General features: G+C 42.5%; 1 protein-coding gene across 2 annotated transcripts in view; it reads right to left on the reverse strand.

The window, feature by feature from the left end:
- Window positions 1-298: 298 nt before the first annotated feature.
- LOC139443241 (inversin-B-like) overlaps window positions 299-15,148 on the reverse strand; it is a 72,292-nt gene continuing 57,442 nt past the window's right edge. The window contains exons 10-16 of one of the 2 annotated variants that reach the window (XM_071224213.1): window positions 11,010-11,970; window positions 7,863-7,912; window positions 6,594-6,683; window positions 4,837-5,021; window positions 3,583-3,710; window positions 2,880-3,089; window positions 299-2,142 (exon numbers count right to left, since the gene is read on the reverse strand). In XM_071224213.1, the coding sequence (XP_071080314.1) occupies window positions 2,054-2,142; window positions 2,880-3,089; window positions 3,583-3,710; window positions 4,837-5,021; window positions 6,594-6,683; window positions 7,863-7,912; window positions 11,010-11,970 (1,713 nt within the window). In that variant the 3' untranslated portion in view covers window positions 299-2,053. Of the gene's footprint in view, window positions 2,143-2,879; window positions 3,090-3,582; window positions 3,711-4,836; window positions 5,022-6,593; window positions 6,684-7,862; window positions 7,913-10,997; window positions 11,971-15,148 lie in introns of both variants that reach the window. The other variant, XM_071224212.1, reaches the window with a different exon arrangement.

Consider the following 15,148-nt stretch of genomic DNA (forward strand, 5'->3'; position numbering starts at 1 on the left):
TAATGTAGGAAGAAAGCTTGAAGTGATTAAGGTCTCAGACGCTTACCACTTCGGTGAAACCCAAGAGGACGGATATGGTGCTGACAAACCTAGAAATATAATCGGGGCGAACAGGGATTCGAACCCACAATCAAGTTTCTGGCGTGCTCAAGGGACGCAACTCTGTACAGCGTATCGCGGTGCCTTAGACGACTAGGCCACCCGTGCCCCCGGTAATACATGTATTAACAAGTATTCGCAATGACAACAATAACCATTTCATTTGAAATATTGTATTATAAATTAACAGTATGTACAAATATTCGTGATATTACCCAAAAGATATAAATCAAGTGAAATCGGCAATATACACAGGGGTATCTCACGTCTCGATACGAATGGCAATGCTATCAAAGTACAGTGTCAATGGTTTGGCTTTTCAGATGTATACAGGGAAAGAAATTAATGCTGACATGCTATTTGTATGTAAATATGAATATATGGAGGAAAATGCGTGGAGAATGTTTCGTGTATAACCTTGCGATGGCATAACTAAAGATTTGCATAGCTACCTGATTAATCTTCCCGAAGCAAGGGAGGTAACTGAATGGAAACTGGACTTTTAACTCAGTTAACTCCCTTGCATTGAGAAGATGCTTTGAATTCAGCAGTACACTGTTGAATAATAACACAAAATAACATTCAATGCAATAACTTACTGACTACAAACGGAAAGTGTCGTTCAGTAGTTGAGTCCGTTGCTAAACTAGTATATATGTATAAATCTTGGAGGGTCAGCTAGTAGGATCGGCCCGTACAGTTAAACATTCGTTAACTCGAAGTAGGAACACTCGCACGTGTATCGAGTTGTACTTCGCAACAAGCAGAGTGTTTATATCACATATGAATGCAGATATGGATTACGCATGGATTGTCGCAACCATATCGAGGTAATGGAGGTTTAAAATTATGGTTAACAAAATTTCTAACAGGTACTGATTTCAAACCCTGAATGCTAATACTGCATGTTTGGTTACAACCAAACAGTTTCAGTTACAGTTTCTTGAAATGGTATATGGAGGAAGGATTTTTTTAAAAATAGATCAGAAATCTATAACAGTAAACTTGATTCTAATGTACCACGTGACCTCTTCCGGCAACGCCCTCTGCGGTTCGAAATAGAAGAGATAGATCAAATGCCATATCGCCCACAGCAAGGTTCCCTTGCGAACCTAACAATCTAGGATGGTTTTACGTGTGCAAAAAGTTGGAATCTGGTACAAAACGAAATTTAATTTAACAAGCCTAAAGTTTGCATATACGTATAGGAACTAGCCTCAAGTTTGCATATATAAGTAGGGATAGTTTTGACATGGGTTCTGCAACCAAGAACAGGGGATCAAATGTCCAAACCAGACTAATGCTATTTCTACTTGGCACCGTTGATGCTGAGAGTTAATCTTTGGCGAGCTAGCTAGCTATATGTCTTCAAAAAAACAACCACATGTACGTAGGAACAGAATGGTCGGGAAACGGTCTAAATGATGAACGGAATAAAAACTGGACAGCAACTCAATACTACTGGCCAGTCGCCTCATCTCGTGTGAATATTCGCCTTGAATTATCCAAAACTATCAAAATTCATTATCTTAGATGAACAATCTAGACACACACCCCATCCGAAACAGAAGCGAATCAAAATTCCATTGAATTGAAATGTAAATCATATAGGTTCTCACTGTCCACAATCGACAGTGTATTCGTCACCACTCGTCACGGAATGATCCGAGTGGACACGGAAATTCACGACCGGTGTCTGCACAAAACATGATTTTTAAATCAGCTGGGTTATCATTTTGTGAAACATTTTCATGCCGTATTTGTTGTTTATATCTATAAATCATACCACTAACCCTACTCCTGATTTGTAAATGAATCATGACGTCATGAAATTCCTTCCACACACTTTCAGACATGGCTGTCACGCGAACAACCACAAAGTTTATCACAGAGATCTTTAATAAATAGTAACATCAGAACTGCTGGTTCCAAGACTCGGTAGAACCAAGTGTCGTCAAACTTCAGACTCCTTTTGAGGAGAGGGATGATGTTTCCCATTTTGTTTCGTCTTCTCGTCGTGTTTCGTGTCAATCACAGGAAGGACTGAAATGAGAAACAGGTGTGGAAAGAAACAAGAATACGTCGAGTGAGTGAGTGAGTGAGTTGGGGTTAACGCCGCTTTGAACAGTATTTCAGTTATAACACGGCGGGGGAAAGCTCATGTGAAAGGTCTGGCACCTATATTGCGCAAATGTGTTAATCCGTACGAATCCACTGTAGTGAGTGAGTGAGTGAGTGAGTGAGCTGGGTTTAACGCCACTTTAAACATCATTCAAGTTATATCAGGGCGTGTCAGCTTAATGTCGGAGAAAACCAGAAATGATAGATATCTCAGACGTTTACCACTTTGGTGAAATCCACGAGCGTGGGTGTGGTGCTGACAAACCTAGAAACATAATCGGGGCGAACCGGGATTCGAACCCCCAATCATAGGTTCCTGGCGTGCCCAAGGGACACAACTCTGCCCAGCGATTCCCGGTGCCTAAGACAACTGGGCCACCATTGCTCACTCCATGTAAAGACGTCTAGCGTCTGTGCACTGGTGTTGGGAAATACCAGTACACCATTCAATGTACGTAGCGTTCACCATTTTCTGGACTGGTTTTCGCAGAGATTTCGGAAAAGAGAAATATCAGTTTAAACCTCCAGAAATGGGCTTCACATAATGTGCCAATGAGGGAAATCGAACCAGGACTTCGGCTTGATTAGCTAACACTTAAACCACTGGGCCACCCAACGTCAATATAAGGTGTGACAGATTTGTATTCTCCATGACGTACCTGTTGGTTCCCCGATGGGGACCTTGCGTGTGCCATAGGGGGTCATGACGGTGGTGGTCGGCCTGGATGGGCGTGGCTGACTGGCGGTGGAGCGCTTGGAGTAGACGGACACAGGTCTGGAGGGGGAGGGGGTACCCTGTGTAGACACCATGGTCTTAGACCGGGTTAGACCCATGGAAGTGTTTCTACCTCGTCCTGAGCCGTCTTTACCTAGGAAACAGATCATGCTCATGCTAAATTTTCTTACAACAAAATGTCAATGTACTATTGGCCTCATATGAAATAAATCTGTCTGTATGTCAAAAAGAAATTAAAAAAATGTCTGTCTGTCTAAAGAGAGAAAGTGTATGAATACTAAAAAAATATCATGCTCCTGATGTCAATCACTGGACTGTCTGGCCACGATTCGATTATTTACAGACCGTCGTCATATTGCTGAGTGTGGCGTTAAAAATCAAACAAACAAACAAACAAACAAAGTGATCAGTCGTTTTAGGTACAGTAAACTACGGTTATAGCGAACTCAAAGGGACCACTAATTTTAGTTCGTTATAACCGTAGTTTGTTATAAGCATATATACAGCATATATGCAACAAATTGCAGGGACTAAAGATTAAGTTCGTTATATCTATCAGTTCGTTATAAGCGTGTTCGTTATAAACGTAGTTTACTGAACTGCCTCTTGGCAGGAGCGAGAGTTACCTTTCTGTTCAGGCAAGCATGTATCGGGTCTGTAGGCCTTCACCAGGAGCCGGTGAAACTCCTCCTCTCTGCGTTTCTGCTCATCTCGCTGTCGTTCCCTCCGACTCTTCTTTGTTTCGTTCTCGATACTGAAGACAGAGTTCGTCAAGTTTAAGGGTACCCATGGAGCTGTCTACACGGACATTTTACGGCGCTTCCTACAGTATCAATATGATGGCGAGTCGATTAATAGAATCATATGTAAAATCCTCAGGATGTGTGTTTCCACGTTATGCTTTGGCCTTGCTCCTCATTGGATGTGTGTGTATGTCGCTATCGATTCTCTGGAAACACCTGCATATATGGGCTTCCTCTGTTCACCTTGGTTAACACTAGTGGCAATTCTGACAGCAAAGACCTTAGGCCTTTTATTCGTTTGGACAGAGTGCTCTCGTGTTCATGGAATAATGAGTGAGTGAGTATGGTTTTACACCGCTTTTAGCAATATTCCAGCAATATCACGGCGGGGGGCACCAGCAATGGGCTTCACACATTGTACCCATGTCGGAATCGAACCCGGGTCTTCGGCGTGACGAGCGAACGATTTAACCACTAGGCTATCCGACCGCCCACCCGCAATAAAATAACGAGGGTCACTGATTGTATATGGAAATCAAACCCGGGCCTTCCGTGTGAGAACCGAACGCTCAAACAACTAGGCTATCCCACCACCCTTTAAAAATATGAGTGACAGAACAAATTTGAAATGCTCCTATTTATGTGTTAAATGATTCTGGCACAGGAACCACTATGCAGTCAGTGAGAGACCTGTTTCCTTCAGATGCAAGCTGCTATATTCCCAACAACCAAACATGAAACATCCCGGAATGAACTATGCCCATTTTGTGGCATTGCCGCTGACACCCCTGATCTACCATGCCCGTTCTGTGACGTGGCCTGGTCATTCCTGACCTACCTTTCTGTGGGACCCGTGAAGATCCGGGGTAGAATAGGTCTTCAGCAATCAAGGCGACTATGCATGTCGTAAGAGTCGTCTTACGGGATCGGGTGATCAGGCTCTCTGACTTGGTTGATGCATGTCATCGATCCCAATTGCGTGGACCAATGCTCATGATATCAATCACTGGATCGTCTGATGCAGACTGAATTATTTACAGACCGCCGTTATATAGCTGTAATATTGCTGAGTGCGGCGTTAAACAAACAACCAAACCAAAACCTTTCTGTGGCGTGGTCCCGTCACCCCTGACCTACCTATGCCCGTTCTGTGGCGTGGCCCTCTTGCCCCTGTTGGCATCCTGGTCAAACGAAGACCTGAGTTCATTGTTCATCTGTCTGGCAGACTGGACTCTGGCCGCCGCCTTGTTGTTGAGGTCAGTATACAGTTGCTCGGTCTGGTTGGCCAGTTGTTCCACATCCTTGTCCTTCTGGTGTCTGTCCTGATGTGCAGCAACAGGAGAATAGACGTAACAACACAATACATCCTGTTCCTTCGGAGTAAATCACGATCGGTAGTTCGACCAATCGATGCACCCAACACTTGACCCCATTGAGAGTGAGTGAGCGAGTTGGGTTTAACGCCGCTTTTAATGGTATTTCAGTTAAAACGCGGCGTGTCAGCTTAATATGGGAGGAAAGCCCGAAGTGATGCAGGTCTTAGACATTTACCACTTCGGTGAAACCCACGAGCACGGGTATGGTGCTGACAAACCTAGAAACATAATCCGGGCGAACCGGGATTCGAACCCACAATCATAGGTTTCTGGCGTGCCAAAGGGACGCAACTCTGCACAGCGAATCGCGGCGCCTTAGACAACTGGGCCACCCGTGCCCCCGACCCCATTGAGAGGGGAATGTCTCTTTAAAGGACGAGGTAAGATAAGGTCTATATTTGGAAAATATATCAAACACATCCATAGACGTGACACCTATATACCTTATTCTTTCTGGCCTTTCACAGTAATGGCAAAGGAAGCGAAAAAAAATTCGAATGCCAAGGAACATCTACCTACGTGCAAAGTTGATCTTTAACCATATGCTTGAACTGGGTTTGAATTAGCATCTCTTCGGAAAGTCAGCTCGGGGCAAAGACTTGATCATGTTTAAATATTAGCAAACCGCGCCTGAATACCTCTTAAATTGGCTTTTGGACACATGACAGTCTTACCTCTACATATAGTTTTGTTAGAAGTAAAAGATATGAAAGCGTCCACTTGAACAAAGTCTAATTTAGATGAATACATCTGATAACTATCAAAAAGATTTCTAAATGTTTTACTAAATTATATGCAGTATGAATAGTATGAAATCCTGCCTTCGAAATTCGCTTTTTAAGAGTATTCCAGAGGACTAGTGCAAATGTTATTGCAGTAGTCCTCGGAGTTTGTAGCTCATCCTGCTTGAATGAAACAAAATGTTTACATTTTTATGAGTGTTATTTTTATTTAGTTCCAGTTTATAGCAAAATTGTAGAATCAAGAACGGGATCAGAATCATAGCCCTGAAATGATGCTAGTCAATGAGGACTAGCGTGAATTTCGTATAGTATCCCTTGCCCGAACTGTGTTTCCACGACATGTACTGGTCTTCTACCCCTAGATGACCGCTTCCGTGGTCTAGTGGTAGAGCGTCCGCCCGGAGAGCGGAAGGTCCGGGGTTTGATCCCAGGCCGCGTTATACCAAAAAAAGGTTAAAAGATGGTACTTGTTGTTACCCTGTCTAGCGCTCGGCATTAAGGGGCCAATACAAGGTTTGTCAGTATACTGTGTCTGAGTGGGGTATTCATGTTAAACAGCGGCATGGTATCTCAGTGAACTAGCACTATAAATCGGCATCAGTCCGGACTAGTAGAAGCGGCCATGCACACACACACACACACACACACACACACACACACACACGTGCATGCACGTCGCTATATAAGTGCAATAATCTTGGACGCCACATTAAACCCCATTTGACCTCACCTCTACCCCTAGATGTACATACAAGCGTTTGATTAAAATACTGACCTCGTTGACATTTTGGTTCATTTTCTTTGGCTTCCTCGATGATGGCTGCCTCGCAATGTTGGAATCCGACTTCACTTTTGCCTTCTGAGCCTGAAAGATCAGTGAGTTTCATACATAACCATTCGCACTGAATCCACCTCCTTGGTACAGCAGTCACTGAATTTAACCAAATATCCTTCGGGCGAACACAACGGTAGTCAAGTGCCATATTTCAATACCATACTCCACTATAAAGGGATTAGCGTGTGTCAAGACAAGAGATCATTTTATATATAGTATAACATACATGTTCCGTCTATAAGGCGTGGGTTTCACCGAAGTGGTAACCGTCTAAGAGCTGCATCACTTGGGGCTTTCCTCCCACATTAAGCTGACACGCCGCGATATAACTGGAATACTGTTAAAAGCGGCGTTAAACCCAACTCACTCACTCACTCACTCCGTCTATTAGGCGATCAACCAATTATTTTAGTTACGTATCAAATGTGTAATCCAATGACAGCGACAATGAACACAATGTTCTATAGATACAAATTAGATGCTGCAAAGTTCATCGTCTGTTACAGGGGCGGTGAGATAGCCGGGGGGTTTAATGGCCCTGGTTCGATCCCCACGCGGGTCAAGGGTACAATGTGTGCCCATGTCAGGTGTTTCTTGACGTGACATACAGTTGTTGGAATATTACCGCATAAAACAAAAATCTCTTACCGACTCATAGCATATTAATATTAAGACAGACACATAAACTGATGATGTAAACAGTGAGTGAGTGAGTGAGCATGGTTTTACGCCGTTTTTAGCAATATTCCAGCAATATCACGGCGGGGGACACCAGAAATGGGCTTCACACATTGTATCCATGTTGGGAATCGAACCCGGGTCTTCGGCGTGACGAGCGAACGCTTTAACCACTAGGCTACCCGATGATGATGTAAACAAGGTTAAGACGAACACAGTCTATACAACAGAGAGTATAAACGTTTTGACAGTATATTTTGATAACAAATGTTTGTTTGTTGTTTAACGGCACTCAGCAATATTCCAGCTAGTCTGCAGTCTGTAAATAATCGAGCCTGGACTAGAGAAACCAGCGTCGATCTACACAATTGGGATACAATGACATGTATCAACCAAGTCAGCGAGCCTTACCAACCAATCACGTTAGCTGCCTCTTAGGACAAGCGTGGGTTGCTGAAGATCAATTTTAACCCGGATCTCCACGGGTAAGAAATGTTTGACGTAAACTTGAAAAATAAAAATTGTGAATACCTTTCTCGCCTGAGTGTGATCGTCAGTCCGAGACAAGAACTCCATGTCACCTGCAATATGTTATATCAAGATACAGCTGCATGTTATAACATCGTTATAAACTGGTGGAAACGAATAAGGGAACAATGAAAAATATAGGGAAATAAGCTTCACTGTCACTTTGAAATAGCCCACAAATTCAACACGGCAGAATCGAATGTTCGTGTGCATTGTTTCCGACGCGTATTGGATAGACAAGGCTGGAAACCCATGATTGTCTATCATTTTACTGTGTCTAAAATTAATTGTTCCCTTATTAATTTCAATCAGTATATTAAGAGAATCCAGTCTGATCGAACACACAGAGAATACCACTGGCATATAAAACTTGAAAGATAGTTTGAAAACATCGTGATACGTTGTCATTGTAGTTAAGGTAAAATAACTGAAGTGAGTGAGTATGGTTTTACGCCGCTTTTAGCAATATTCCATCAATATCACAGCGGGGGACACCAGAAATGGGCTTCACACAATGCACCCATGTCAGAATCGAACCCGGGTCTTCGGCGTGACGAGCGAAGGCTTTAACCACTAGGCTACCCGACCGCCCAAAAATAGCTTCAAGTTTCGTTTCAACTTGGTAACATTGTGAGAGCATGAACATCTTCATCCTCAATGATCGGCTGGTGATGGCGGTTATGTACCAAAAGACGAAAGGGACATTCTCGCGATCTCGAGTTATAAATGCAAAAAGTGCGCAATGCAAGATTTGAGCAAAACTGTTGTGAGGTTGAGGTCGCGAGAACGTCCCTTACAGTATTCCATAGTTATGACACGCGAAGTCTACAATGTAGCGGTGCCATGAACCTCGGCCAAATCATACTAATATCTGCCTTGAAGTAACGTACTTTTTGCATGTCACAATTAGACCATTTTTTTAACCGTACGAGATTACAAAGTAACTTCTTTATCTATTCATATGTATTCACATTGCATGCTGCCCATAAACGTGCCACTAAATAATACGACCCTGTGTGCTGTAAAGCTAATGTGCCCGATCACCTTGCACTGACGGGTCGTGTTTCGTACCCGTATATTACACGCAACCACACGCAACCACACGCACCATGCGGGTCAGAATAACCGTCAACCATGAATGCTGTTGAATCGTGCTGATGTGAGTTGTGTTGTAAGCGCCATCATATAACGTTTCATTCTGGAACAACCGACCAAACCCCCACCCCTTCCCTTGTGTCTAAGCGGAAGGGCGGTGTTTGTTTGTTGTTTAACGCCGCACTCAGCATTATTCCAGCTATATAACGGCGGTCTGTAAATAATAGAGTCTGAACTAGACAATCCAGTGATTGACATCATGAGCATCGATCCAAGCAATTGGGATCGATGACATGCATCAACCAAGTCAGCCAGCCTGACGACCCGATCCCTTAGTCGCCTCTAACGACAAGCATAGTCGCCTTTAACGGCAAGCCGTGATTGCTGAAGACCTATTCTGCCCCGGGATCGTTAAAAGATGGTGCTTGTTATTACCCTGCCTGGCGCTCGGCATGAAGGGGATAAAACAAAAATGTGTATACAACCCTACTCCCGCATCTGTATACAACAACCCTATCCCTACTATGCCCTAAACACACTAAATCTCCACCTGTTCTATTTTAGTTTCATAACGGCGGGTCAGCTTGATGTGGGAGGAAAGCCCGAAGTAACCCAGGTCATGGAAGTCAACATTTTGTTAAAACCCACGACGCTGGTATAGTGATGCTAATCCAAGACACATGATCAGGGCGACATTTGATTCCAACCCACGACCATGGCTTCTGGATTTCTGGTGCCTCTAAGCCACGCAATTCTTCACAGCGAAATATGACGTCTTTGACGATTGAACAGAAGTTCCCCAAACTACGGCTTGACTGGTGTACATAGGATATTTCTTCACGATTAATGTAGTATAATGCATTATTCTGTATATCTTCACGAGATTGGAAGTCTTAGCTACTCGTTGTACCTCGTAACAACACTGACCGATTCGACTTGAACTATGGACTTTACTTGTTGTAACAAGAGCCATAGCTAAAAATCGAATTTGTTCAGATCAAGCAGTATTTGTTGTTATCAGTTCAATAGCAACTGAAGCCTTACTCAAACATGTGACTCTGGAATCGTTAAATATTATCCGACTTGTTTGTTTAGTCTGTGAACTTTACTTGCGTGAGTGAGTATGGTTTTACGCCGTTTTAAGCAATATTCCAGCAATATCATGGCGGGGGACACCAGAAATTGGCTTCGCACATTGTACACATGTGGGGAATCGAACCCGGGTCTTCGGCGAGGTAGAGCGTCCTCCCGGAGAGCGGAAGGTCCGGGGTTCGATCATAGCTAAAGACATTAAAAGATGGTACTTGCTGTTACCCTGCCTGGCGCTCGGCATTAAGGGGCTAAACCAAGGACTGGTCGGCTCGGAGTCAGTGTACTGTGTCGTGTAGGTTTATTTTGAAAAACATAATTTGTTCCCCAAAATACACAAATGTGAGAAATAGTACAATTGTGTTTTTTTGGCTACTCCATTCAGAGAAATAATGTATGTTTTCAAGTAGTGACTGAACACACATCCTCTCACTAACAAGTGGTTCGTTCGTTCCCTATATTAAATGATCCGTCCCATCCAATTACGTTATAAGCTGTAGCAGGATTACTCGGGGGACATGGGGTTATATGCTTTCCCTGTTGGGTTTTATAACACTCCCGGCTCGGGGCGAACTTATCTCACCGACATGTTTTTTTTTATGTGACGTTGTATACGAATTAACACAAATTCAAAATTGATCGAAAACAGCTGTTCGGTTGAGCTGAGGTTAACTTGTGCTGTGTCACGTGACTTCCATTGACTCGGAAAAAGACTGCGGCTTTATTCTTTGAAGCGGGTTATAAGGGATTTCTTCTGCCTCTGACAAATGCACGTGTAGCCTGTATTGCTCGTGGCGGGGTATAAGAGATTTATTCCTCCGCTGAGAAATTTACTACCCGCCAAGGCGTGTTACGCAGTATTTTATCAAGATGACGTGGACCAAACATACGTCATCATTCTGACATGGATGTATGATAATGCTGAATATATACGATACGTCAAACAAAACTAACGTGAAGGCTTACCGTTGACATGTTCACTGGACTGCGACATTGTGTAGAAAGTTTGCCTCTTGGCCGGTCGGTCGTTGTCATGGGTACCGAAAGCATCTTCCCGGTTGTTCTGGTGGAAGCTGCTGCTGAAGAGGGCGATGTCGTAGAGCGGGCCGGTGTAGATTTGTGCCCTCCTTAATTGGTGATACTCCCTGACCGCCCGTCTCTCCTCCTCGTACCGCCGCACACTCGCCTGTACCTCCTGAGCCAGTATCCTGCTGCTCTTTGACATCCTGGAGCGAGACCTTGGCTCGGATGTATTGCTCTCCCTTTGACAGCTAGCCCGGTAAAACTCCCCAGAATCCACACTGTTGTGAGAATTCGTATCTGCTGTACCATTGGTGGCAGTGACCTCAGGAACATCCTTCACATCTTTCTTTTTCTGTTTTGTAGGACTCGACCCCATTGGTTCTGCGTTCTCTTTGCCGTTCTCCTTGGTTGATTTCAGAATCCCCTTCCTAGGAGAAGACGATTTATTGTCAGTATTCACAGAAGCATCATTTCTACTGGGGCTCTTTTTCTCTGCAGGTTTCGTCTCTGTTTTCTTTGAGTCCGTTGATTTCACTTCCTTAATTTCAGGCGTTTGCTTCCGCTGAGCTTGTAAATTCACAGTTGCTGACACAGGAGCGGGTTTGGAATCTTCCTCTTTCACATTTTCACTCTCAATATGAATCTCCTCTGCCTCTTCTCTCGGTTCAACCTTCTCTGGGGACAACACCTCTAACCTGTTAGAATCCCTTCTCTTGGGGGACTTGACTCTCCTTGTTGAAGAGGTCGGCCTTAGCCTGCTTTTGAGCTTAAGGTTTCTCTGAATGATAATAGCAGCATCGTTGGTGATGAAGCTCCCCTTTTTGCCCCCTTTGGAGATGAGATAGTCCCCCGTCTCCCTATGTCCCTTCAGAAGGGCGGCGTCAGTAGGAGTGTAGTACTTTCCCTGGAAATGACAACATGGTCTATGAGTACCACCATACAATACAACCGACAAGGAGTCGACAAGGTCGTGTATTCTCCTCCGTTCTGTTAGTGTTATTTGCTTGGTATTTCTATCACGAACAATGAACCATGGTTATTGCATGGCGGCATGACATTATCCATCTGGAACCTGACTCTGACGATGACATGTAGTAATACATGCTACAGCACTGGTCGACTCGATATAAAGGGATACAATGGAGGCATATGAATACGCCATAGAAGGCACGGGAAAACGAATACAACACTCAATCGTGTTGGATAGTCTATTGCTGGAAAGTACTATAATGCTTTGTATTATGTTCATTACAATTTCATAATCACCACGAACGATGCTATTCTGAATCAAATATCATGACACCAATGACTTATTTTTAATGCTTTGTTTGATGTATTCAGTGTAACATACATTTGAAGCTGCACGCTGAATCACGTGGACTTAATACGTATTCTTTCTAGGACACTATGTAAATGTAATCGCTCTGAAAAATGGATCTCACTATACAATTAAAAAGCCATTTAACACATCCATTGGTGTCATAAATTTCAATTTATATTAAATAATGTATAACTGTTATTGTCAGTATTATTAATAAATCATCTGACATAACAATGGACTATTTTTCTTCATCTTATCCTATATATATTAACAATATAGGTGATGAATGTGGGTATAATTTCCGCAACCATAAATGGTAATTCGTGGACGTTATAAAGCTTGCATAACCACTGATTAAAAATGCATTTAACTATATAACAAATGCATTCTGACATACTGAGTGGAACATTTAATTATGAAGGAGCAGTATTCTCAGCATTGCTTGCATTGGAATGAAAAGCTTGACAAATGGCCTGACAAATGCTTGACAAACACCCTCACTACGACATGGCCGACCTACATAGATACAATCTCCCACTTCAATCAGCGAATAGTTCCGTTGGCCTATACTCGTCACAGCGGGTAGTTTGTAATCAAATGTGGCCCATACTTGACGTGAAATAACAAAGGATTGGGTAGACGCACACTCAGACTGCATTCACTAAGGGGCGTATGTTTAAATCTTACGACACACTTCATAAATCAAATTCAGGTTTATGGAACAAAAATCAATGAACACTAGATTGCATAAATACAACTCAGTGTAGCTTATATGAGGAACCTATTTCAACTTGAGAAGCAGTTTGTTCCAAATCACAACTTCAGTCTCGTAATTGTTTAAAAAACAGGTTAAAGTGTTTAAGTGTTTAGCGTTTTTAGCAAGCTACATTCAAATCTCCCCCATTGGAACATAGGCATTGGGGATAGCATACATGTATGTGAAAATAGCACCAACCATCATGTTTATAATCGATATTTTTCTATTGGATCAATCATATTTTCTTTATGATTAGTAAAGGTTGTGTGTTTTTCTCAAAGGTGAGTTAGTCATACAAAATAATGTCGAAATAAACAAAGAAATAGAGATGTTATGTGTTTGAGATTGTTAAAATATGACGATACTTGGTCGAAATGTAACAGTGGCTTGTGTGTACAGGGACTATTTAAGGTAACTTGGGTATTCCTTAACTGATATAATTACATACTAGTATATAATACAATTTAAGAAACTAAAGTAAGCTATGAATGACCGAATTAATGAAAGTACATGTAAGGATTGAACTGTGAGTATGGCCAATGGGTCCACGTTTAGGCCCTCTGAAGACGCCTTCCAGATGCAATCCTTTCTAACTGTGTCAGTAGTACTCCATTGGAAGACTATTATAAACTTCCAAATGATTTTAAATTAGAAACACGAGCCGATATCACCTTACAGAAAAAAAACAATCAGATAAATAAGTATATCAACATAAAACCAATATGCATCACTAAGGTTTATCAGAAAGCGAATGTCAGTCACAGGGGCGTTGGGGCACCAACGATAAATGATCCCACGAACGAAAATATAATTCGTTGGGGTGACAAAAAATGTAAGAATTACTTACGCGTCGTAACTGCGAAGGAAAGAAACAATGTATAGTCTTTTAAATAGACCAGGCATGACCTTAATCGAATCACTCAAGCACCCTCCTTTCTTGCCGTGTTTGGTGCCTGCCTCATGCCATCGAGTGTGTGTACCAGGTTGGTCGCGGGGTGTTGGTCTTATCTTGCTGGCTCTTTCACTGCCAGTATCTCAACATCGACCTACCATTAATCCGACTTCGTTCGGGGTTATTGTTCTTACAACCTTTGTCTACAATCCTACGTTGAATTATTGATTGGCCTTTGAGTGACAAGATAAGAATTGACAGATTGATGAATTCTGTATGTTTGGTCAAGGGGAGAAAGTTACGAAAGGTCCATTGTTAATGTGTTTTAACCTCCGACATGTTACCATGTCCATGTTGGAACGAGTCAACGTTACTCAAAGCATTACTAAAATTTCGATAAATATTTTGCCTTTTAGCCCAAAGAAATCTGTTTCAATCGATGGTCAAGACTGATTTCTTTGGCGTTTACGTTTTGAATTTATTACCCCACAACACCCATAAATAATTCCCCGACACTCTTCATACGGTTTGAACTTAGGGTATTTGAAACGCCAACAATCTCGGTTACAATTTCGCCTGAAGTCCATTCTCACCAGGAAGTAAAACGATAATTATATCATTGCGTGCGGATAAAAAACATGCTCTAGTATAGTAAAGAGTGCATATCGACATAGAAGGCGGTGTGTTCGCCAATTGATCACTTTCGTCATGGTTAATGTAAACACTTCGTAATCTTTGACAGACTATATGTAGCTACTCGGAGGTTTAGGCAAATTTCAATGACTATTGCTGATATCTTACAGGGAACAAGTCCGGGTGTTGAACGTGAAATGTTTGCCGATGTTGTCATTCGAATACTATTTAATAATTTCTTGGAAATGATATAGTACAGGTTCATATTAAGTTGAGTTGTATAGTTGTATATATCATACTGGTTTCGCCGATCTCGCCTAAACAATACAGTACAATATTTCCAATCTAGATATCAAGCTAACTACTACAAGCCTTGGAGACGGACCGCCTCTGTGGTCTAGTGGTAGAGCGTCCGCCCAGAAAGCGGAAGGTCGTGGGTTCGATCCCCGGTCGCATTAAACCAAAATACGTTTAAAGAT

Source organism: Haliotis cracherodii, unplaced genomic scaffold, assembly GCF_022045235.1.
Source record: "Haliotis cracherodii isolate W230 unplaced genomic scaffold, xgHalCrac1.p SCAF_5, whole genome shotgun sequence".
Classification (NCBI taxonomy): Eukaryota; Metazoa; Mollusca; class Gastropoda; order Lepetellida; family Haliotidae; genus Haliotis; species Haliotis cracherodii.